This window comes from Anthonomus grandis, chromosome 13 (genome assembly GCF_022605725.1).
Source record: "Anthonomus grandis grandis chromosome 13, icAntGran1.3, whole genome shotgun sequence".
Taxonomy (NCBI): domain Eukaryota; kingdom Metazoa; phylum Arthropoda; class Insecta; order Coleoptera; family Curculionidae; genus Anthonomus; species Anthonomus grandis.
Window position 1 is genome coordinate 6,903,563 of NC_065558.1, and position 26,256 is coordinate 6,929,818.

The 26,256-nt window shown below is 33.5% G+C and overlaps 2 protein-coding genes across 2 annotated transcripts in view; both read left to right on the plus strand.

The window, feature by feature from the left end:
- The window catches only part of LOC126743714 (blood vessel epicardial substance-B-like), a 53,170-nt gene extending 39,996 nt beyond the window's left edge, over positions 1-13,174 (plus strand). The window contains exon 8 of the mRNA XM_050450928.1: positions 126-13,174. Within this exon, the coding sequence (XP_050306885.1) occupies positions 126-340 (215 nt within the window). The 3' untranslated portion in view covers positions 341-13,174. The remainder of the gene's footprint in view (positions 1-125) is intronic.
- A 4,768-nt stretch (positions 13,175-17,942) lies between these two features.
- LOC126743877 (bystin) lies at positions 17,943-24,275 on the plus strand. Its single transcript, XM_050451117.1, has 6 exons — positions 17,943-18,164; positions 18,218-18,382; positions 18,439-18,608; positions 23,273-23,433; positions 23,492-23,695; positions 23,748-24,275. The coding sequence occupies exons 1-6, from the start codon at positions 18,030-18,032 to the stop codon at positions 24,200-24,202; spliced, it is 1,290 nt and encodes a 429-aa protein (XP_050307074.1). The 5' UTR covers positions 17,943-18,029; the 3' UTR covers positions 24,203-24,275.
- The last annotated feature ends 1,981 nt before the right edge of the window (positions 24,276-26,256 follow it).

Below are 26,256 nucleotides of genomic sequence, written 5' to 3' on the forward strand. Positions count from 1 at the left end.
ACACCTTTAGTATACAGATCTCCTTGGTGAATTGAGTGTCACGCCAAACGACTATATCTCTTAATAGTTCATAGTTCAATAGTAAATCAATAGATCCCCTGGCCTAATTTTTTTTTAAATTTTAGTAGGTTCGACCAGCCGTCTTCAAACCTCGAAACCGCAAACGTGGGTACCGCTGGTGGCCACCCAGTTCCCCAAAAAATCCCCCTTCATCCAACAAAATTCGACCACCAGCCTCCGGATACCGGAGGTGCACTCGACCCCGCCTCTCCAACGTACGAAATCCGTAAAGGGCCCCAAAAAGGAGCGGGAGGTGAAATTCAAGGCGCCCCTGAAATAGGAGTTTTTTATACCAAACATTCATGAAACCGACACACTGGTCGAATCGATCACTTTAACCGAAGTTAAATGATTGTCTTGGGGGTTATGTATACTAGGGTGGCCGCTGGTTTAAGTATCAAATCAAATCAAATCATTTATTTCCATCGACATCATAACAACATATAGGAATTGTCAATAAAAAACTACAGTGCTAATAAAAATAGTATAAAATTACAAAGATATGAAAGAAAACAAATTTAACTTAATTTAGTCAATAAATCTGCAGTTGAAGAATTCTGTCAACTAACATGGTCCTACGAGCCCTTTTAAAAGTTGGAAAAGTCTTAGCGCTCTTTATTCTACATGGGTGATGATTAAACATTTTGAGAGATGTAATTTCCGGAGCATCCTGTACCTGCGATAACCGGATAAAAGGAATATATAATTTATCTGCATTTCGAGTTTTATAAAAATTAAGATCTCCAGAGCTTATGTAGTTTGAAAGATTTTTATGTACTTGACATGCGCCCTCCAAGATATAGATGTTAATTATAGTTAGGATTTTTTCTTTTTTAAAAGTACCACGGCAAGTTTCTCTGAAGGAAAGTCTAAACATCGTACGTACAATGCGTTTTTGATTTATTAGCACACTCCCAATACTGGGGGAATTACCCCAAGCTAATAAGGCATAGGATAGAGTGGATTGCACTGCGGCATAATAAAAACTTTTAAGTGTATATGCATCCACATAGTCTCGAAGCTGCAAGATGGAATAATTGCTGCGGGAAAATCTATCGCATACAGATTCCACCTGAAGATCCCACGATAGATGTCTATCAATTACAATTCCCAAGAACTTGGTGGAGTGTTGTTGGATGAGGCTACTTGATGACTGCTCTTTAATGAGTAAGCTCCGGTCCTAAATAGCCCGTGTGTTATGTAGCTGTCATTAACCAGGAGAGACAAGTCATTAATAAAAAGTAAAAATAAAATTGGCGCAAGAACACTACCCTGTGTAACCTCAGTGACGACAGTTGCCCAATCAGATATGGTCACCTGACCACTAACTCTCAATCTAACAGCCTGGGTTCTACCTGTCAAATATGATTCAAATCATTTATAAGTCGGACCTCTTATACCATAATGAAAGATCTTATTTAATAGTAAAGCATGATTAATGGTATCAAGTGGGGTATAAATGCAAAACGCGACATGTCCATTAGATTACAATTTGAGAAAACAAAAAAAAACCTTTTTCGAGGTTTTCATTGCTTTATTGAAAGTTTTAATTATTGTTTAAAACTGAATTGTTAAATATGTCTACCCTACCATTTTGATGAATGCATAATCATTAGGCTTCTTTTAATTTAGAGCTATATTTTGGACATGTCGCATTCTGAAACTAAGGCTTGGACATATCTTATTTTGCACACAACAATCGAGCAGAGCAACGATAAACCCAACTTACTAAAATTATTAGCTCCCGTTTTTTATTAGGAAAAAAAACCAAGTCACTTAGAAAAACTTTATTAAAATAAAAAAAACTTTTACAAAAACTTATTTTTAGATATTAATTTCTTCGTCACTTATTATTTCATTTTCATCGGCATCAACCTGCCTTTCAAAATTATTTTCTACATTGCTGTCGAAAATATTTTTGAAATAACCTAATGCTTCGTTTGATTTCCATTCATCCCCGTAGTGAGTCTTTAATAAGTTTGAAATGCTTTTAATTTTATCTTCTTTTATTCTCAGTCCAACTTGGAGTGTTTTAGGCCTTACTGCTTCAATTCCCTTCCCTTTTCTACAAATACCTTTTGCTTGTCCTAAATCACTCCTGTATAATGCTCCGCCTCTGACTAAAACCGTGCCTAATTTATTTTTGGTTAGAACGAATCTTTTTGCTGGTTTAAATTTGAAGTGCCGTTGTGTAGTAGGTTTTAAAGTTTTTTTTATTTCAGTTTTCCAGTCGAAAACCTGAAAATCTACACCCATTTTAAAAACTGTTGCCCGATCTTTTATCACGTTCACGTAATGAGAAGGTTTTAGGATCTCCGCAGTTCTTCGGACTACTTTTTCGATATTGCCGAAAACTCTGTCAGGTGGCATAAAAGAATGACCTACTACAGGGAAAAATACTTGTATCTCTTCAATGTTCGGAGGCGCATTGGAATTAAACCAGTTGCAAAGCATTCCGATAAAAATCGAATTCTTATTCTGCCCCCCACAACCATCGCAGAAAAGTCGAATGATTTTGTTAGTAGCTTTAAACTCATACGTACCGTCAAACGGGGTTAAGTGAATCATAGTGGGTAAAATGAATTAATCGGGTATTTCCGCAAAAAAGTCGATCCCGTCGCAGACCTGCCCCATATAGTGACATTATTGCATCGAGATGACCTCGTTAGTATGTCTTTGTATGTGGTAGGGTGTGTTTCGCTGCTCAAAAAAATACACGTGAGTACCATAACGACATGTTCCGGTTAAACGATTTTTTTGTATTTTACAAAACTTTGGAAACGATTGGTTGCGGAAGTGATCAATATTAATATTTATTTACTTGAATGTAATTAATGTGTTTATTAGACATTAATAAACAAATTTGTGCTTAATTTTTGGTAAATTTTTTTTTGTTGAATTTTAGCATTTTTTTTTTCTAAGATGGTAACTTTAATGGGTAAAATGAATCTATTAAGTGTCGCTGTAAATTTATGATTAAATTTTTTAGAACTTTTTTTTTTAATAATTTTTTATATAAGAAATATTTTTTTATTAGTTTTGGTCTTTTTAGCATGCCGAGAATTTACAAAAAAAAATTGGGGCCGCAGGGAAAATGTAACTACGATCAAGAATATGTTCGTCGAGCAGTGGCAGCGGTTAGACGAGGTGATATGTCCATGAGACAAGCATCTGAAAGATTTGGTGTACCTTTCAGTACCATTCAAAGAAGATATCATGGCAAACATTCTTTAAAATATGGTCGACAGCCTGTACTAAGTGGTGAGCAAGAGCTAAGACTAAAGGAGACAATCAAAATTTGCGCCGACTGGGGATTCCCATTAAAAAGTACAGACGTTAGAGCAATTGTGCAACAATATCTAAATAGACTAGGAGTAAGGGATTCCAGATTTAAAGAAAATATGCCAGGGATGGACTGGTTCAAAAGTTTTATGAGCAGAAATAAAGACCTTACCGTTAAGTTGGCTGAAAATACAAAACGCGTTAGAGGTGCATTAACCCGCGAGGTTATTCAAAAATATTTTGAAAACTTGCAGGTCACGTTGAAAGACGTCCCTGCTCAAAATATTATCAATTACGACGAGACCAATTTTGTGGATGATCCCGGGTCGGCTAAAGTAATTACAAAAAGAGGTGCAAAGCATGCCCATAGGTTAATAGACTCCTCAAAGACCAGCACAACTGTGATGTTTGCAATAGCCACTGATGGAACATTACTGCCTCCATATACGGTATACAAGGCAAAACATTCCTATGATGGTTGGACAGAGGGAGGAATTGAAGGAGCAAGATATAACAGAAGCATGAGTGGATGGTTTGACTCTGATATATTTGAGGACTGGTTTAAGACAATTGTCATGCCTTATTTTCGAAAGCTTGCTGAGCGTAAAGTTTTAATAGGCGATAACTTAAATTGCCACATTATCACTAATGTCGTACAGCAATGTGAGAATAATGAAATTGATTTTGTCTTACTCCCTCCCAATTCAACTCATTTGCTTCAACCGCTCGATGTCGCGTATTTTAGGCCTTTAAAAGCTGCATGGAGATCCACCTTGGAACAATGGAAACTAAAACACCGTGGAGTCATTCCCAAAACGGAGTTTCCAAGGCTGCTGAGACAGAGTGTGGAAAAGGTTGGCCATAAAGTCGAAAGAAAATTCCATTGCTGGTTTTAAGGCATGTGGAATTTTTCCGCTCGATCCCAACAAAGTTTTAAATAAAATTCCACGAAATTTACACATCGATGAAAATGGTGAGAATAATGATCAGGCCGGGAGTAACACAATAATCAGTCACCTAAAAAATTTAAAAACTACCCCGAATCAATCAACAAAGAGAGGAAAAAAAATTATTATCGAGGCTGGCAAAAGTGTGTCAAGTCAAAGTTTATTATCAACGATAATAGATAAAACACCCACAAAAAAATCATCTAAAAAAAACATGAAAAAAAACGAAAGAAGAGCCCTGGAAATATCGGATGATGAGTTAGATCGAGAGTTAGATAAAGAATTTTCCCTAAGTGATTTCGAAAATATTGTTGAAAACTTTGACGAGTTTGATCCAAATCCGTCGACATCGAATGATGATACTTACATGATCGACACAGACTTATCCATGGAGCCAAGGATTGGGGAGTTTATTATTGCAAAGTTTTCAACCGAGAAACAAGATCGATTGTTTGTTGACAAAATCGAGAATTGTTCAAAGAAAAAAGAATTTACTATAAATGCCATGAGAAAAAAGGGAAACTCGGAAAAGGGGTATTTTGTTTATCCAGAAATACAGGACCTTTGCCTAATAAGCCAAGACCAAATTATTAGAAAACTGCGTCAAAAGTCTTTCAAGAGGGGTAAATTTGTTTTTAACTTAGACAACGACGAATTTAAAAAGTTGGAGTAATTTCTTTTTTGTTAATTTTCCTATGTTTTGTATGTAGACTTAAGTTTTTTTTACCAAGAGTGCCATTTTTGTTTAAAGAAAAGTTCCTAAGTTTGTTGTTTTTATAAAGCCTTAATATTCTGTAATAGAATGTGTTATAGAATAAGACTTTGTTACTTAATCTTACTTTTGTTACCTTTAGAATAAAGAATTTGTTTTTTTTAAGTGTTTTTTTCCGTTTAAATCTTCTTTTTTTATTTTTTGTTGATTCATTTTACCCACATTATGTTTAAAGTGAATTTTACAGCACTTCTAATACATGATTCACTTTACCCCAAACCGGAGGGTAAAGTGAATCAGACTTTATCAAAAAAAATGGAGGACTTCCCATGCTTAAATGCTTACAAGTTTTAACAAAATCTTTTAAGACGTTTACCAGAATCTACAATATTTTTTACATATTTTTTAATTTAATACTTTGGCAGAAAAACGAAAAAAACCACTTATTTTGATTCACTTAACCCCATTTGACGGTACTTAGAGTATGATGAATAGCAGATGCAATCTCATTGGAGCTCTTGGGTCTTTCGACTTCTGTCCATGTATAACACCTTACGTTTTCTTTTGTTAATGGTGATTTTGAACTTCCTATGACAACTCCAAAATTAAAAAAGTTAATTTGCATTGAAAAATAGGCCTGCTGATCGGGTAATTTCGGTAGGGGTAAATTTTTTTGACAGTCAAAAGAAATATTTACTACTTCATCGGAGTTTTGTTTGAGAAAAGCAAAGAAGCTTTTGGCTTGAAGAGTATGGACTCTGTGATTTGTAATAAATGACTGCTTTTCCTTAGGATCCGTGCATCTCCTAATTTTTTCTTTATATTGAAGACAGGTTGAACAAAGATCTGTTTGAGGTGTTCCGAATCCAACGTTGTATTTCCTATTAAAATATTTTCGAAAGTAGCACTGCTTCACTTTTTGATCAGGCTCAGCTTGTTCGTTGTAGACATTCCATAGTTTTTTTATGTTTAAGTCACAAGGCAAATAAACACGATGCGGACTATCAGAGCGGCAATAGTGACTTTCGGTGCACCTTAATGATTCAATGAATGTCTTCATGCAAACATTTTTGTCATCGTTTTTCCCCATAACACGATCACCGCCACGATTCTCCTTTGGCGCTGTTCCTGTGTTTATAAACTTTTTCACCAGGCGCAATATTCTGTCCTTTTTCACTCCTAAGATACCCAGAAATGCCTCCCTACATACTTGAACTGCTTTACCGTCTTGCTGTCGTACCTTATAGGTTAAAGACACTGCTTTTGGCTTACTAGCAGCACGCCCTCTACTTCTTTTTCTTGCAGGCGTGGATCCTGAGCAATAACTTAAAAGAAATGCCTCTTGGTCAGCTTTCTTCTTGCTTGAATAAAAACTTCTATGAAACTCCTTCATATCGTTCATGGTAAGATGCCAGCATAGAAATGGTCCATTACTTTCCCTATGTCCACATTTGGGAAATTCTGGTAAAGATTTAGGTGAATATCTGAAACAAAAAAAAAATAAGCTCAGCTTGAAATAGCTTTGCCGATTGCTCGATTTTTTTATGAATTTGTTTCTATAGGTTGGAATAGTCGTAGAAAATATGCATTACATTATTAATAATTTAAGCAATTTTAATTATTTCTCAAACAATAAAAACTCGGCAAAGAATTAAACAAAAACTTCAGCAACATTTTTAAATATTATTAAAAGGGCAAATATTTATGAGAAAAATATTAATATCACAGTCATTTAACGTATTGTAAACATTTATTACGTTTCTTTATTTTTATACTTGGTCTTAACTTACCTTGCTACTTTAGATTTTTCCCTTTTCCATTCTTGTGGTTGAAAAGATCTTTTTCGAGCTCGATTTTGGGTATCCGGCAAGAGTTTCTTGTTGTTATCGGCCATTATATCTATAATCATTATGAAAACACACGCACAGAATATCAACAAATTTCACCCTCGTGCTTGCATGCTTGTAAAGAAAAAAATAATAATACGTTTATACCAAAACATACGATTTATCAGGTGTTAGTAAGCTGCTCGCTGGTTGGTCGTGTGGACAACGTCGCATTTTGAATCTCAAATGCAGGTTGCGATGTCGCATTTTGCGTTTAACCGAAATTTTTAACGAGCGTTTATAAGCGTAAATGTCGTGGTTTGCAGGTAAATATATTAGTGGCAGATAGAGAAATTTATACACTTTCTGGGTGCACATGAAGGTCATTTTCGTTGAAAAATGGACATGTCGCGTTTTGCGTTTATACCCCACAAATGCTTTAGTAAGATCAAAAAAGATACCAACAGATTTTAATTTTAATTCAATATATTTGTATAAAGAGATATTATAGCAAGTCTTTCAAGTAAGAGCTATAGGGACCAGTTGTTAGGAAAATATCTCATTTTTCTTTACCATAAAGTACCGAAATATATCATAGAATAATAGCATTTTTAGGATGAAATTAAAAATGAACATTCCCGAACGTCTGCATTTCTTCCGGGCAATTGAAGAAATCAGTCACTTCTTACAGGAAATTGAAGATTAAATGCCTGAACTAGAGATTCAGCATCATTTTCCAAGTCTTTTGACTGATTCAGAATCAATTTAAGACGCTTTGTGGTATTAAGAATCCAGATTTATTCATAGAAGACCGGACAGTTAAAAAATACACTCATATCTCTCGAAAATCGAAGAATAATCAACTGACTGTTGTTAAAGTGGTGTCAGCATCATTTTCTGAGTTTTTTAAGTGATTCAGATTCATTTTGAGTCTTTTTAGGCCACTCACAATCCAGATTTCTTCCTAGTTGAGGAAATTATTCACGTCTTTCAGGATATAGAAGAAAAATCACCTGAACGATGACAGAATTGTAATCAGAGCGTCATAGTTTTATTTTTTCGAGCGCTGTTTTAGAAGTTTTTAAGACGAAATTCCATTACACTGCTATATTTTATAAAGATGATCTCAGTGATCATGTTAAAGTAGAGGAAGTAAACAGTCTACAGACTGGCACAGAAAAAGACTTTGAACTTTGCATTTCTAAAATTGTTATTAATAGCAATAATTCCATAATAGTTGTTTGTGTCTACAGATCACCTAGTGGTAACAGCCAATTTTTTTCTCCACAATCTTGCTAACCTACTTGATGAGATGTATAATAACAAAATTTCTTTTATTATTTCAGGAGACTTTAACTTTAACCATGGCGTGATGGCCTTGCTTGGGCTAATGCAGACCTTTGGTCTAATACCTTACATTAACTCCAACACTAGAATCACTGCTCACTGTGCCTCTCAGTTGGATAACATCTTTACAAATATGAACTCAAGTGTTGTCATATCTTCTGAAGTCCTTGTTTCTAATCTGTCTGATCATTATCCTCAAATTTTTGTTTTTAAGAGACAGATGGAGGTTCCCCAATGTGGTATGGTTGTGAAGCGACGAAAATTCTCAACACATAACATGAATCGATTTTACAATATGCTGATGTCAGAGGCATAGGAGGAGGTCTATTCTGCTGAAGGAGTTGAAGGAAAATATAATACTTTCTTTCGTATTCTCTTCTATTATTTTGATTTGGCTTTTCCAATATGTACGACTAGGTTGAAAAATAAGAAGCCAACCTGGATTACAACAGAGATAAAAAGATATTCAAACTACATAAAAGATCTCTATGTTTGGTACAAATATACTAATTCTAGGGAACACTACGTTACATACAAACATGAAAGGAAACAATATCGACGTTACATCTCCTCTTATAAAAAGTCTATAAATGATAACAAAATCCAAAATTCAAAAAACAAGATAAAATCAGCATGGTCAATCATAAAATCTGAGTCAGGTAAAAATAAAACTAACAACAATATTGTTTTAAGGGAAGATGGTCAGTCCATTGAAAACCCAGCTTTAATCACCGAATTATTTGCTAAACATTTTACTCTTGACCATCAACAAAGCTGTAACTCCAATATACATGACTTGCATAATGATTATCCAACCATATTTCTCAATCCCGTTAATTCTCAGGATATCTTTAAGATATTGATGAACCTTCCAAATAAATTTTCCTCTGGCTTGGATGAAATTCCGGTATTCGTCTTAAAGTTTGTTGGGATTCACTTAGCTGGACCCATTTCCAATGTGATCAATGAGAGTCTTTCTACCCAAATTTTTCCTTCTGCTCTTAAGCGGGCAAAAGTAGTGCCTGTTTTTAAGAAGGGAGAAAAAACGAATATTGCCAACTATCGGCCAGTATCCGTATTACCATCCATATCGAAGGTATTTGAAAGGGTTATCTATCAAATAGTTATTAATTATTTAACTCACCATCAAATAATAAATAAACACCAATACGGATTCGTTCCCAAAAGATCGACGGAAATGGCCATTTATAGTGCAATACAATATATTATGGAGAATCTTGAGAGAAAAGCCAGAGTAGCTGGACTGTATTTCGATTTGTCTAAGGCGTTTGACACGGTTGACCATTCTTTACTGCTGGACATCCTGGAACGGTATGGCATCAGGGGTGCAGCATCTAAATTACTCAGTTCATATCTAGAGCAAAGAGAACAAATAGTTTGTGTGACACATTCCCGCTCACCAACGTTTTCCCGCCCCCAAATTATAGGAAGAGGTGTGCCTCAGGGCTCAATCTTGGGACCTGTGCTCTTCCTATTATATGTCAATGGCTTGCCTCAGCTGTTCCCTTCTGATATGATTTGTCAATTCGCCGACGACACATCAGTTATAGTTGCCAGAAAGACAGTGGCAGATCTTTCACGGGGCTGCTCATCCGCAGTGGAGCGCATGAGGACCTGGTGTCTGGACAGTAAGTTGTCTTTGAACTCTGGTAAAACGGGGTTGATTAATTTTTCGAAGGCCAATATTGTCTCAGAATCTCTACTTGTGTGGTCTGGTGGGCAGTCAATCCCTGTAGCCAATAGTATTAAATTCTTAGGAATACACATTGACCCCAATTTAAATTGGGAGAAACATATTAAAAACCTTTATTCCAGATTAGCTAGCTTGTGCGGATTGATTAGAAGATTAAGGGATGTAGTGTATTTTATTTCGGACAGGTACAATCGATCTTACAATATGGTATCTGTTTCTGGGGATCTGCAAGAGGAGCTCTAGATATATTTAGAATGCAAAAGCGTATCATTCGTTGTTTATTGGGCATGACCTACAGAACTTCCTGTAGACCTTACTTCTGCAAACTAAAAATACTCACCCTTCCCTCTTTATACTTTTCTTCCTTGGTGTTATTTGTGAAGAGACACAATCATTTGTTTGTTGAGAATAGGGCAATGTACGCTGAGGATGTGACTATGATTACACGACATAGAAGCGATCTCCGCATTCCATTGCATAATTAAATAAATAAATAAATATGCCTTTTATTTTTAAAATTACATAAACATAGCTGAGAAAAAAAAAACATTATTAAAAAGCTGAAAAAAAAAAGATTATTAAAAAAAAGTAGCATAAACCACTGGCGCAGTCTAGCTTTAAAGAGCTACTCTACTGAACCAGAAGCTATACTTTACCATCAGTTAATAAATTAGGTAGTTAAAAAAAAAATTATCTTAGGCAAATTAATTAGTAAATTACAATAAATTATTAATTAAATATTACAATTAGAAGAAACTAGAAGAAACTTGCATAACAAACATTAAATTTGCCAGAAAAATTGCACAAATAACAAAAGCCACTAAAAAAAATCTCCATTGGTTTGCAAATTAAATAGATGTTCCTTGAATTTTATTTTAAAAGATTGAATTGATAAATTAATTAGGTTTGTTGGTACTTTATTAAAAATATTTGCTGCATTATAAGAATATGACCTCTGAAACATGGCACTATGATGAAGTGGAACCGTAATTCTTTTAGAAAACCTTATATTTAAACCATGAACAGTGTCCCGAAAAATTAGTCTTTCTTTAAGGGAGACAGGGGAAGATGTGTCATTAATTATTTTCAATAAAAACACTGCAAAATGTAATATCCTGCGCATATCCATTTTAAGCCATCTAATATCTCTATATAAATAAGATACATGGTCAAATTTTCGGAGACCATAAACAAATCGAACGCAAGCATTTTGGACCCTTTGAATTCTTACCCGACTTTCCAAATCTAGACAAAACCCATAAACTACGTCAGCATAATTAAAATGAGACAGTACAAGGGATTCACATAATTGTTTTCTTAACTTTACATTTAACATATGGCGGTTATTATACAATGTTTTCAGGGACATAAAAGTTCTTTGAAAAATTTTTTTAAGGTGTTCCTTAAATCTTAATTGTTCATCCAAAATAACCCCCAAGTTTTTACCGTTGTTTACAATTCAGCTTACTATGAAAGAGGTTCTCATTACATGGCCATCAGGGCTTATAGAATGCTACCTGCTGATATTAGAAGCATTGAATCTACAGTCCAATTTAAAAAAGCTGTTTACCACTGGTTGCAGATTAAATGTTTTTATAATTTTTCTTTTGGATAATAATTTTAACTTGTGTTAGATATTTAGAATATTTATTTTAAATTTTGTTATTTTGTTTATATAAGTATATTGCCTCTATGAATTCTAGATAAGAAAAATTAATGTACCCTATGGGAGCTAGATCCTCTTTTGTATGACGTTGCTTTGTCGTCCTGTATACGATTTTGTTGGCAAATAAAGTATATTATTATAGTTATTATTAAAGAATTCCGTGCGGGCATTTGAAAAATTTCTTCAGTTCTCTCAGAAAAACAAAGAAAAATACCTGGAAATGTCACTTAATTTTTGCAAAGATTATATCTTGACAATATCTGGTTTAAGCCTTAATTAAGACATTAAATAATAATCAGTTTTTTTTGGGAGGCTGTTACAATCTCCAAGACTATATAGACTTAACTATGGCCACCCCTTCTATTATATAAAATTGTCGACCAGGACAATCTAATAAATTTGAACTTCTTCCCAGTATGTTACGTCAATGAATTTCATCAACGAATCAAATAATTTTATTATAATGAACATTCAAACTTTCAGAGTGCCGGTTTGATGAATTTTTGGTATTAAAACACTCCATGGAATATTAAGGAAAGTATTTAGAAGTGTACGTTGTGATTCCGTAAAAAACTGTATATTATATGTATATTATATTGCATGTTGATATAAAATTTTTATATGTACGTGGCACATAAGACGATTATTTCACACGATTTGCTCTCCTTTCTAAAAAGAACTGACTATGAATTGTTTTAGTTAATCACCATATAAGAATTTCTTTTTGTAATTATTTAACAAGAACCATGAAAAAGAAATCGTGCCTTTATATCAGTCATAACTCCTACTACAACGCCCTCTTTGTTTCAGTTCTGAAGCACTACAGTCTAGAATATTATATTTGTTGTATATGTAGGATCAATGTGGTATAGCTAATTAATTACATCTATGTATACTTTAAAAGCCTTTGCCGTAACATCGATTTAATGGTTGTCAGTGCGTATATATGTTAATTAAGAGTGTTTTTTGTTAAGGTTGCAGAAGTGGCGGCCTTAAAGCACTAAAAACTATTTTTTAGGGAGTTTTTTTTGCATTTTTCCAGTCTCGTAAGGTAGTTTTTGTGTTTTTTTTTTACAGACCAGGCGAAGGAGTAATAAAAGTGTTCGTGTAATTAAAACAAATATTTTTTTTGCCTTCATTAGTAAAAAAAAATAAATAACCGCCATATAGAAAAAACATTTTTATTAATCTTTCAACTGCAAAACAATAATTTTATATAACATTTGAACGGGAATTAAGAACGTCTCAGCAATATTCTCATCAATATAGATGTTCATGAGCCGCCACTGTCTCGTATTATGATTTAAGCCTGCACTAGTATTTAAGAATAAACATCAATCAGACGATTCTCGATCAAAACATTCCGCAACTTGCCTTCCAAAAACAAATATTTTATAAAAACCATAATCTCCGTTGTGTGTTTATTAACGCCAACTGTTTTTTATAAAGTATATAATTACTCGCCTATTATACTCGATATGTTATTTTATTCATAATAAGTAGAGACGTGTACGCTAGTATATTGTTAATATGTGTATATATTTATATTTGTATGTTTATATTTGTCGCGTTTATAACGATATAAATGGTTGTATAAGAGAAATACATCATAATTTATTATTTGTTTTTTATTTAATTTTTTCTACCAGAAGCCGTATTCAAGTTACCATAACCCCAAAATGAAGTAATATTTCAATTTTAAATAATCTAAAAAGCGCGCCATCGCATGTTCCACTGATTTTGTTCTTGTAGCAAATTATAAGAAGAAACTCTCACAATGGCAACACTGTGTACGTTTATGCATTTAGCGCCTCTCAACGGACGTCACTTGATAGCGTTGATTGAATATTTGGGAAGATACGCAATCCTGTGTTAAAAAGTGTACCCAGTCGACTATCGGATTGCCGTTCAGTTTCGTGCACCGTGTGGTGCTGCCGCGCAGCGTCAAATCTAGGAACGATTTATTTTAGCTGCGTGGACCTGGCTTTTGGCTTCTTTGAGTCAGGTTTTCAACGACGATGGAATCTCCGGTTACGCGGCCGTGTTGGATATTTTTTTAAGATATGGGATGATGCTGCCAACTATGTTTTTATTATTTTTTTTGAACATACAACACAGTGTCATTTATGTAGTGGTCAAGTGATAAGTGATATACTTAAGGGTGGAGGCATATTGAAATTTCTTAAAAGTTAAATTTTATAAACAAATAATTACTTACCAAAATATGTTCTTGAGACAAAAATTAATACAAAAATATATATAAAAAGCTATTTTTACAAAATTACCAAAAAAGTTTAATACAAGTTATAATTCCAACAAACATTATGTTTCCTTCATTTTGTGTTCAAGAGGGTCAAGTTTTTAAATAAAAAGCCCGTTGCACTTAATTAACTAAAAACTAATATACAAAAAATATGTGGAACAAATTTTAAGATATAAGTAGGTTTCACGTAAATATTATAAAGAATAATTTAAATAATAATTTATAAGACTTAATACCGATGGTAATATAACTTCTTGATCAATAATTTTTTGTAAAAAGTAACCCATTTTGTCATGTGATTCAATATCTGAAAAATTGTGCAGCGTAGTGAGATCTGTAAAGTAAGGGGTTGTGAGTGAGGATGTTAATAGAAATAGAAAATAGGCCATATTTTAAGTTTTAAGCGACACAGGAAAATTCTCAATTACCAGTTGTTACAACTATACTTAAAACTATAAAAAGATACCTAGTAACAAAAAAAAACATTTTGTTTAAAGACCCCGCATCACGGTTATACAGGACGTCAATAGAGGTGGTCAATTAGAGGAAAGTTGAGCAATATAGTGTCCTTTTATAATAAAATCTAAATACTTCCTAAATTTTGCAAAAAACTGAAATTTGGCAAAATCATTTTATTTTTTTCTGGCGTTATTTCAAAATATATGACAAAAGTATTTATTAAATGAATAAATTATTGTGACCACTTTTTCTCGCCTATACGATGACACCTACCTACCCTAAAATATGACGTTCTGTCTTTAAAGAGCCATCGTCAACTTTGTTTTTCTTTGTCGGCGCTATATTGACCATTTGCAGTTTAACGACGCGGGAATCTTTGGGCGCCCGGCCGTTTTGTTATTTTTTTAAGACAAGGGCGATGATGATAACAGCGCTTTTATTTATTTTGTTATTGCCGATATTTAAATGCGCTGTGATCTCGCATAAATAACTAGATAAATGTGGTGGTCAAGTAATGTATTGGAAGGTGCTATCTCTTACAACTTAAATTTTATTAACAAATAATAAATTACTTACCAAAATCCTTTTTTGAGACAAAAATAAATAAATAAAAACAAAAGAAAAATTCAATAAGCTTTTATTTATTAATTAGAAAATTAACAAAAATATTAAATAAAGGTGATATAGGTAGGTTTCACGTAAATATAAAGAGTAAATTAAATAATTAAAGATTTAATATCTATATACGATACTATAGTTTTTTAGAGTGAATAATTTATTGCAAAAAGTAGCCCGTAATGTGATTTTTGACAATACGGGTTTGTGAAACCAGCCAATATCTCAAAAACTGTGTAGGGTAGTGAGATCTGTGAAGTACACTTTTTTTGGACAAAAATATTGAAAAATAGATACCTTTAACTGAAATTAATATAAAAATAAAATCGCAAAATTTAAAAGGTTTTGAATAAGGGTGTAACAACACTATAAAATATAGAAAATAGGCCACATTTTAATTTGCAATACAGGCAAACACTTAATTACTAATTCTTAAAACTAGAAAAAGTTAAAACTAGAAATATTTTGTTTAACAGTATGAAGGGTCTCATCGCGATTATACAGGATGTCTGCGATTATACAGGATTGAATAAATGCAATCTAAAAATTGGAAAAATGCCAAATACTTCCTAATATTCAGGAAAAAGGTGAAATTTGGCAAAATGGTTTTTTTATTTTTTTCTGGCGTTATTTGAAAATATAAAATAAAATCATTTATACATTGTTGTAAACACTTTCTCTCATTTACAAGTTAACATCTTTAACTTTTAAATACGACGTTCCTTCTTTAGAGAGTCATAATCAACTTTGTTTCTTCTTGTCGACGCCATGTTGGCCACTTGCAGTTTTGAATAACCCTTTTAATTACTTTATCAACGAGGTAATTTCTAGCTAGTAGTTGGAATCATCCCTATTAAATATTATATACCTCTCTCTCTTTTAAATACAATTTCGAATTTCAAAAAATTCAAAACATACTTTATTCATAAATACATGGTACCTACTTGTTGACATGGTACTTTTATGATATAAAATAGGCACATTAATCGACATATTACTAACACATAATTTAAAAACAATACACAATAGTGGGTTCAACATACTAGTATAAACACAAAATGTATTTTCAATTTCAAAGCAAGACGACTTAAAATTTTTTTAGAGTAACATCACAAATTCTAACCTTTACATCTTTACTAAAAACTAATTATATACTATTGGCCTATTCCTAACTATCTTCAAAAAATTCTAATGCTATAAAAATATTTGCTTTTAAGAAGTTTCGTTAAGGACTTTTTAAAGCGAGGAGACTTTTATGACATTTGGAAAATGATTAAAAATTTTTATGCTCAAGTAAATAAGAGAATTCTTAGTTCACTTTTCGGGATGGTCATTGGAATATTGTATTTTTTTCTGATATTATAATGTTTTAAGGAGCCATTATTTTGAAGATACAATTTATATTTTTTGTATATTAGTCAAGCAGACTCAACAATAAACAAGCAAGTAGGTATCTTAGGAAACAAGGAAACGTCAAACGTAACAAGGAAAGTATCTTTAAATAGGGGTCTGCATGTCCCGTGGAGATTTATGACACATATATTTAATGGCTTGTTTTTTAAAAACAAACATCGAGTCAAAAAGCCGTTTACTAATGCAACTCCAAAATGTTATTCCATACTGTAGGTATTTTTGTATGAAAGTAAGTTCCAACTTTCGACAAAAAAAATATCAATCTCAGTTCATTTAAAACCATTCTAACAGCATAACATCGTCTAGCCAGTTTTTGCCTCCTGACATATCTCCATAAAACTTAGGTTTATGATCGATAACAATTCCAAGAAATCTGTTAAAATTATTCACTTCCAATTCTTTGTTGTGAATCATGAACTGCTCTGAGCATAAAAACTTAACAATTTAGTCTTATCTATGTTTAAAGACATCAAATTAGCATCAAACCACTGTTTAATCATTAATAAATCTTTAGAAATTGTTCTAGGTTAATGTGCTTTTATTATTGTTCATAAGATAGTGGTGTCATCTGCAAAAATAGTGAAGAATCCTCTTATCTGAAGAGACCCCAGGTCATTTATATACAATAGAAATAAAATAGGACCGAGAAATGAACCCTGCTTACTACACAAAGTTCAGACAAACTGCCATTTGGCCAAACAAACTTTTTTCTGTCTAACAAAACAAAATTTTAACCATTCTAGAGCAACTCCCCTAAACCCATATCTAGAAAGCTTACCGAGCAATATTCCATGGTTGACACAGTCAAAGTGTTCGAAGAATGAAGTCGCAGAATACCGCTGCAGCAAAGTGACCTTCTTCAAGCTCAAATATAATCTCTCCAGGAATGAAAACATTACTCGACATTCATTTAATATGTTATTTTTTTTTAATTAGGAAAGCTACCATTCGTACTATAACCAGTTTCTCAATAACTTTAAAGGCTTTTTAGGCTTTATTTTTATCTTTTTCATGAATGAATTTCATCATGAAAACAATTATTGAAAATACTTAAAACACTAAAGACCATAAACATAATATATTGATTTAAAATTTTCTTAAAGTAAAAAAAAGAAAAAGAGAAAATGGCTCTCATAGACATGAAGAGACAGTATTTTTAAGAGTTCGGATTGATTTTTGTAGATAAAATAGATAATTTTCTGTGAGGTTTATAATTAGATTTTTTTAAAGATTTTCTAATAAGATTTTGAGATTCCCATATTAGGTTGTTATAAATCAAAGTCTTAATTAATATACGCACACTGATTAATTTTGCCTAAAGAAGCCATCGTCTCACAAACTAAACACATTTACATATATATATCTATTTGTGATTATGATATCCAAGAAAAATTTTTAACAACTACCAAATTGCAATACGGCAAACACGAACCTGTGCAAAAACTCTCCCACACGACTCGGATGATCGGCCGATTACTAATGAGAAGCGACGGACGAAATTATTTTCGCGCATACTGGAGAGAATCGCCATCTATTTTTCACGCATATTTGCGGTCACGTTTTAGCCCATAAGGTTGCGTATCTTCCCAAATATTCAATCAACGTTGATAGGTAAAATTGACGCTTCGGGTGACAGCTTTCAGCTCTGTCAAAACATGTCAAACGGTTCATCACCACGTGCAAAATCAAAATAAACCTACCGAATATCACAAAATCTCAAAAAATATGGGGAAAACTAAACGTAGCAAGCCGTCAGAGGCGGCCAATAAAGTGCCCCTGGAACAAGATATCTACGACTCAAAGTTTGCCAAGGCTAAAATGAGGAATAAAGTCAGACTGAGGCAAGCAGAGGAGGAACAGGTAACCCCCAATAAACTCCCAAGGATTTCTTTAAACTTATTACTTCTTTTTAGTATGTCGACTCTAGCTTATCGAGGAAAATCCTATCGGCAGCCAGAGAACAGCAAAGGGAATTAGAGGATGGGGTTGAAGGTTCACCCTCGAACAGTAAGAAAATTCCAGCTGCAATAAAGCTTGGAAATGATGACCATAGTGATTCTGAATCTGACAATAATGAGGTAAGAACTTGCTTAGCTACTGTCTTATTTTATGATTATCAAGTATAGCATTGTAGGAGGATTTATTAGAGCCCGACACATTTTACGAAAACATAGAAATCAATGAGGAGGATGAAAAAGCGATGGAAGTATTCATGAGTAAGAATCCTTTGCCTAGACGTACATTAGCTGATATCATTATGGAGAAAATAACAGAAAAACAAACTGAATTGGACACACATTTTAGGTATGACTCCTTTTATCAGGTTAGAATATCCATAAAATGTATCATTGGTATCATTCACCTTTTCTATATTAAAATTTTTGTGTGAACATTAATCTTTTTTCAGCATATGCACAATATTATTTTTAATTGTTTCAAAATAAAAGAACTGGTTTTAGTCTTCCCTCCAGAATGACATACAATAACAGGATTAGTATGAATATCTCGGATACTGTGGATATGTTTGCAGAATACTTTTCATCCGTCTATTCGGATGAGCAAGTCAATGACATACCATCTTTTGATTTTGATAAATCAATTTGTCTGAGCACTTTAACTCTGTCAACACAGGATGTTTATGAGGTTATTACTTCCTCTAAGAATAAGCTCTGCTCTGGACCAGATGGGATTCCGGCAATCTTCCTAAAGAAATGTGTTTGTGTTCTTACGAAACCAATACTGTTCATTTTTAACAAATCTCTAGGTACTGGTTCTTATCCCACTCTCTGGAAGAGAAGTTTTCTAAAACCCATTTTTAAATCTGGTAGTAGAAATGACATTTCCAATTATCGGGCTGTGTGTAACCAATCTGAGTTGCCAAAGTTGCTTGACTGCCTGGTCACTCATAGGATTGCCTGGAGTTTTAAATCTTTATTAAATCCTGAGCAATTTGGATTTATAAAAGGCAGATCTACTGATGCTAATTTGGTGCTGTATGTCAACTACCTCTACCGCTGCTTGGAGAGGGGACTTCAGGTTGACTCAATATATACAGATTTTTCCAAGGCTTTTGATCGAGTTAACCATGGGGTACTCTTGCAGAAGCTTAGGGCTTTAGGTATTGTGGGGCCTCTTCTTCAGTGGATCTTGGGATTCATCAGAGGTAGAACCCAGATTGTTAATCTTGGAGGTACATGTTCCTCTGAAATTTTGGTACCATCTGGGGTGCCACAGGGCTCTCACTCGGGCCCTGTTTTGTTTTGCCTCTTTTTGATTGATTTAGTTTGGAAACTTGAAAATTGTTGTGTGCTAATGTTTGCTGATGATGTGAAGCTATTTAGGCTTATCACATCCCTTTCTGATGCTGTGCTCTTGCAAAAAAGACCTCAATTTATTCTTTGATTGGTGCCACTTGAATAGAATGTCCCTTAATATCAATAAGTGCCATAAGATTACTTTTTCTAAGCAAAGAAACCCTATTGCTTTTCTTTATAAAATAAATAATGTAGCAATTGGTGTCAAAACAGAGGTTTCTGACTTAGGAATATTTATTGACTCCAGGTTGTCTTTTAAAAGTCACATCAATCAGGTGACTGGTGGGGCAATCAAAATGCTGGGTTTTATCCAACGGTCTACAACTGATTTGTCTTTGTTTACTTTTAGATTACTTTATTGCTCTCTTGTAAGGCCCATCTTGGAGTATGGCTCAATTGTGTGGTCCCCGTCATACAACTGCTACATTGAGCAGATTGAAAAAACTCAAAATAAATTTTTTAAGGGTGGCGGCTTTTAGATGTGGTTACAGGAGACAGGAGTATTACTATCAGTGGGTCAGGGATAACCTGAACTTACCCAGATTGGAGTCACGAAGAACATTACTCGACTTATGTTTTATGCATAAGGTTTTAAATGCTACTATAGATTGTCCTGAGTTATTGTCTCTTTTTAAACTTAGGGTGCCTTCCAGATTGAATAGACAATCAGAAATATTTTCAGTCCCATTCCACCAGACCAATTATGGCATTAATGAGCCAATTACACGAATGGCTCGAAGTGCTAATGGTCTGTCAGGACAGATAAACTTTTTTGACTCTAGGATAACATCTTTTAAGGGGCAGTTAAAGAATATTATTTCATAGGGGCTTTAATTAATTAACTCATCTACACCTTACACTGATTTATAGATAGTTTTGTATATAATGTTTCTGAATATATATGTTTGTATGGGTATGCTATGTAATACTTTTGTAAATGGATTCCGTTAATAAATAAATAAATTTTAAAGAAATGAATGTTCCTTAAATATCATCAAGACTGAGAAAGTCCCTCTGTTGCTAACTCTTTCAAAAATTATGGGTTTCTAAACTTTGCATTAAAAAAATAAGTCATTCAGCAGATTTCAATTTGGGTTCTATAGAGAACAAATCTATGAATGATGCTATTTTTAAATTCTTCGAGCAGCTTTATCTGGGAATAAATATTTTGTGACTTAATACCTCTGATTGGTTTTCATATTTTTAGTAGTAGCGGCAGTCTGTTTAATACAATGGAAAAATCTCTAACCAGAGGATCTTAAATACTGATGTATGCATAAATTTCTTACATAATTGATCAAATAAGGTCACATTTTTAATAGCTCTTCCTAAAATAAAACTAATTTAAATACAAAATTTAAGCTAGTTAAAATGGACAAAATATAATGAACATTTTCTGCTAAAAAGATACAAAGAAACAACATTAATTTTAATTATAAAACTACATTACACCACACACTTAAATAAGATTAATGGGTAACTAAAAATACTTCAGTCATCCTCCACTAAATTTATTTAAATATTTTTAATCCGACATGTTTTGGACATATAGTCAAAGTCAAAAATAGCTTTATTGTTACGTAACATCATCTGTTGTTAACAAAGCATTATATAAAATCTTAAAGATAGTTGACAACATAATCTTTTACAAAAATATAAACATTTTAACAATTCTTACATACATAGAATATAGAATACACCCAAAGAAAGGGTAGTAAGAATTCACATTACGCTGTGCAAAACTCTTCACTGTCAAAAAATTGTATTTAAAAACTCGTCTACAGAATAAAATGCTTTAGCAAGCAAGAGTTTCTTTATATTTTTCCTAAAACGTTTTTCACAATTTATTAGCCTTATATAAAGGGGTAGGTGGTTAAAAATCCTTCTGTCCCCATACACAAAAGAGGAGTTAATCTGCTCACTTTTTGGGATAGGCAGAGGTAAAGAGAAGGTTGTTCGGAGATTATAACCCGAGGAGGGGGGGCCAAGTTGATGGCGATATTTTTTGTGGATAAGACAAACAGTCTCTAAAATAAAAAGGCATGGCAATGTCAGGACAGAGTGTTTTAAAAATAATGGCCTACAGGGGCTACGAAAGGGAGCTGCACACATATAGCGTATGGCTCTTTTTTGCAAAATAAATAGAGAGCTGAACAAATACTGAGAGCACACACCCCAAAACACAATACCGTATCTCAGATAAGACTCTATAAGAGCATGGTAGGCAATTTTGGCCACATCAAGTCCCAGAGAATGTGTTATTACTCTAATAGCATAACAGTTGGATGATAACTTCCCTAATAAAGAGGTATAACATGTCCATCATCAGGGACACAAATTGAAGGGTTTCATGAATTTATATTATAGATATGACAAGGTCAAAAGTTTAAAATGAATAACCTTTTGACCTTGTCGGAGGCACTATATCTATAATATGTACTGAAGAAACCCCTCAATTTGTGTCCCTGATGATGGACATGTTATATGTCCGAAACATATCGGATTAATAATTTTTAAATAAATTTAGTGAAGGATGCCTGAAGTATTTTTAGTTACCCATTGACATAACATCCACTGCAAGTATGGAGTACTTCTTTAACTTTAAAATAAGATTAACTTAACATATACCTAATTACTTGCTACTTATTCAGACATTGAATATGGTTCTATTTCTACAATAAATTGAAAAGCTTTTTTCTCAAATTTTTGTTGGGATGGAGCTTATTATATAACTTAACATATGCATACATGGAGTCACACTCTGTTAAAGAAAGTCTATTTAAAGCTCTTGTATTATGCTCATGATGAGGAATAAGGTGACTAAAGACTGTAAAATTTTTTGATAGAAACATAATGCATTCAAAGATATCTAAACCTGGAAATATTAGAATATTCAGACTTTTAAATTTCCCTCTGCATGAGTTCCCCTGCTCTAATTTGGTACAAAATAGACAGTGCTCTCTTTTGAATAATAAAAACGACACCCCTTCTTATAGCTGATGTACCTCAAGCTTCAGTTCTATTTTATTTTTATTATGAATCTGAATATTTCTGGAAGTTTACTATGTTCGCAGATGATGTTACTGTCTTGTGGAATAATAAGGATAAGAATATTTTAATGCACCTTAATAAATATGACCTACTGCTGTGAAACCTAGTTTTAATATTTCCAAAATAAACATTATATCTTTTAGTTTATCTAAAAAATTATATTATAATCAGTTCCATTGAAAGTAACTTTCTAGACTTACAAATTAATAATAAATTTAAATTTACATTATATCAATATTCCTAATTAAAAATTGTCATGCAACTGCTTTGATTTAAGAATAATCCCTAATGAATTCAATAAAAACGTATTCCATTTATGTTATGGAATATATTTTTGGGATTCTTCATCCTTTTAACTACTTAGGTTTAGTCTAGTTATTAGATATGATAAAGCTCATATGTTTGACAATGAGTTGAATCAGCTGTAGTCCATTCCATCCTCTCTTGGAACTTTTAGATGTCATGGGAATATTTAAGCAAAAAACAATACTCTAACAAAATAGCCATGTCTAGTTTTTACCTTCATCGTTTTTAAGTCTAGGGACAATTCATATTTTCAATACAGAAATAAATCATTTTTATATTTAATAACTACATTTTCAGTGATGCCGGTTCATTACAAATGCAAGACTTGGACCCCAGAGTAAAAGCCATGTATGAAGGTGTAAGAGACGTTTTAAGACGCTATAGAAGCGGTAAACTACCCAAAGCCTTCAAAATTATCCCTAGCCTAAGAAATTGGGAACAGATCTTGTATATAACAGGTGAAAGTTTCATTCATTTTACTGCTTAAACATTTTTTTTAAACATCATAATGTGTAGATCCCCCAAGCTGGTCTGCGGCCGCCATGTACCAAGGCACCAGGATTTTCACGTCAAATTTAAAAGAGAAAATGGCCCAGAGGTTTTTCAACTTGGTACTGTTGCCTAGGATAAGGGACGACTTGGCAGAGTACAAAAGGTTAAATTTCCACCTCTATCAAGCCTTAAGGAAAGCCCTGTATAAGCCCGGAGGATTCATGAAGGGTAAACGATTAAACTTAAGTCACCTGGATCAATTACATAATCCATATTTCAGGTGTTTTACTGCCGCTACTAGAATCTGGCAATTGCACCTTAAGAGAGGCGATAATAGTGGGATCCGTTATAGCAAGAAACTCGATACCGATGTTGCATTCGTCAGCTGCCATTTTAAAGATAGCCGAAATGGATTATACTGGGGCCAACTCGATATTTTTAAGGATATTCTTGGATAAGAAATACGCGTTGCCCTATAGGGTCGTGGACGCCCTGGTTTTCCACTTTTTAAGGTTCGAACGGGATCAGAGGGAGTTGCCGGTGCTGTGGCACCAAGCTTTCTTGACTTTCGTACAGAGATACAAAGCGGATATTTCTTCAGAGCAACGAGACGCACTATTGGAACTTTTGAAGAAACAAAATCATCACACTATAACGGCGGAAATTAGGCGAGAGCTACAGAACGCCAAGTGTAGGGACGCGGAAGATGCCGAACCCAAAATGGACATGGAGTAAAGAAATGTTGGTATCGGAGGGTTTAAAAGTTTGATTTATTGTATTTTAAGATTAATAAAATGTTTTCATAAAAGTTGTTTTTTTCTTTTATTAGAACTAAGTTCCGTTTCTCAAAATTTATGTTTAATGGGCTTATTTAGCTCAATGTCTGATATCTATATCAAATTGTCACCATTATACAGGATGTCCGGGAAAAGGAGGCCAATCCGGGGCGTCAAAATGAGAAATATAAAATCGTTTTTTTGAAGTAAGTCGAGTGTTTCATAAGATATTAAATTAGGAAAAATAGCGATTAGGAAATACTTGATGTAAATAATCTTAACATTTATAGCAAAATGAGCCGGAGCACCGTCGAGTTGAAACCAAAGATTTTGTCTTAAATTTAGAGGCAAATCGGGCAGTATTTCTTATAGAAACAACAGAAATGAATCACCAGTGTAATTACCTGATAAAATGAGAGGTCCTAAAAGAAAGTTATCCACAACACCTGTCTACACATTGACTTTAAAATTTACTTGATGAAGTGTCTTAACTATGGCCCTAGGATTTTCTTTAGCCCATATGTGTGCGTTATTGATATTTGTCATGCCGTTTCTCGTGAACCTGGCTTCGTCAGTTAACAGAATCGCCCTTATAAAAGTCACATTTCTATTATTCATTTCACATAACCATCTACAAAAAGCAAGTCTTGCCTCGGGATCGTCGGGTAAAAGATCCCGTACTTTTTGAAGATAAAATGGGTAAACTTGTTCACTCCGTAAAATATTTTGTGTCTCGGTTTTCCCAATATTTCTCACCCGTTTAGCCAAAACCCTAGTACTATAATGTTGTAATTATAATTGTTGAACAACACGAGGTCGGCCGCAACTACCCTTCCGTCTTTCGCTGAAACTTCCAGTCACCCTTAGGCGGTTAATCAAATTTAAAAATTAACATTATTTTCTTTTGGGATGAAATCGGTTGTAACAAAAGGGCTCGTATATGTTACGCTCAATAGTCGAATTCGGGCGTTGCCCGAAAAATATACGCAATTCTAGTTTTGAGCAAGAAATATTTCCCAAACCCAAAAAAAATATTTTATAAATATTGAGCATTTTAAAATAAACAAAACTAGTTTTGTTAATTAAAAAACGCAAAAAAGATTCTGATGCCATACTATATTTTGTTTCCACGGATGAAGTGTTTCCTATCGTTCACCAGGCAATTTCCCAATAGAATCCTGAAATATGTAGCTGTTTTTAACGGCTTGTCTAGCCAATAGGACGGCACGCTATTGTGCGTCCGGGCGGTACTTGAGTTGTACAATATTAAATGAATTTAGTAAATATGCCTCCCACTACCGGTGTCCAAACAAATGCCAGGAAATTGTAGGATAACGACAAGAAATAACAATAAACTTATAAGGTTAGTTAAGATTATTAGCAACCAATAAACTAATATTTAGGTTATTTGTTGCCTATAACGTCTTATTACCGGGATTTATTCGGATACCGGTACGGAAACGTTAGATCTCAATCTAGAATTTTTTTATAACGCATGCACTTTGTTTCAGCATTGGAAGAAGAGTTAAAGAAAAAATACGCAAACATTACTAGAGAAACTATTAACATATACCTAAAACTGTGTGAAATATGTTAACTGAAAATAACGGCACCTAGAAAGGGAATCGTCGTTAAGCCTATTTTAAGTAAACTAATGAATGGTCGGTGCCAAATGCAGATCGACCCAGTTGGAGACTACAAATTCATCTTGAACTATCAAGACCATTTGACTAAGTTTTGTGTTTTACGCCCAATGAAAAGTAAAACTGCCAGAAACCTAATAGAAATTTTTTGTTTATTTTATTTAGAGCTCCGTCAATACTTCATTCTGATAATGGCCGTGAATTTTCCAATCAAATTATTAATAATTTAAAATGCCAGTGGCCACATTTGAAAATCGTTCATGGAAAACCGCGCCACTCACAGAGTCAAGGTTTTGTGGAACGGTGTAACAGAGATGTGCGAGATGCTCTTATATGTTGGATGTCCGATGAAAATACAAAACACTGGGCC

Bases quoted from the DNA above. Each gene is read 5' to 3' on its own strand.
- LOC126743877 (XM_050451117.1), top strand. From the start codon at position 18,030: ATGGGGAAAACTAAACGTAGCAAGCCGTCAGAGGCGGCCAATAAAGTG. The intron at 18,383-18,438 runs GTAAGAACTTGC...ATAGCATTGTAG, and splicing joins CTGAATCTGACAATAATGAG to GAGGATTTATTAGAGCCCGA. The intron at 23,434-23,491 runs GTGAAAGTTTCA...CATAATGTGTAG, and splicing joins ACAGATCTTGTATATAACAG to ATCCCCCAAGCTGGTCTGCG.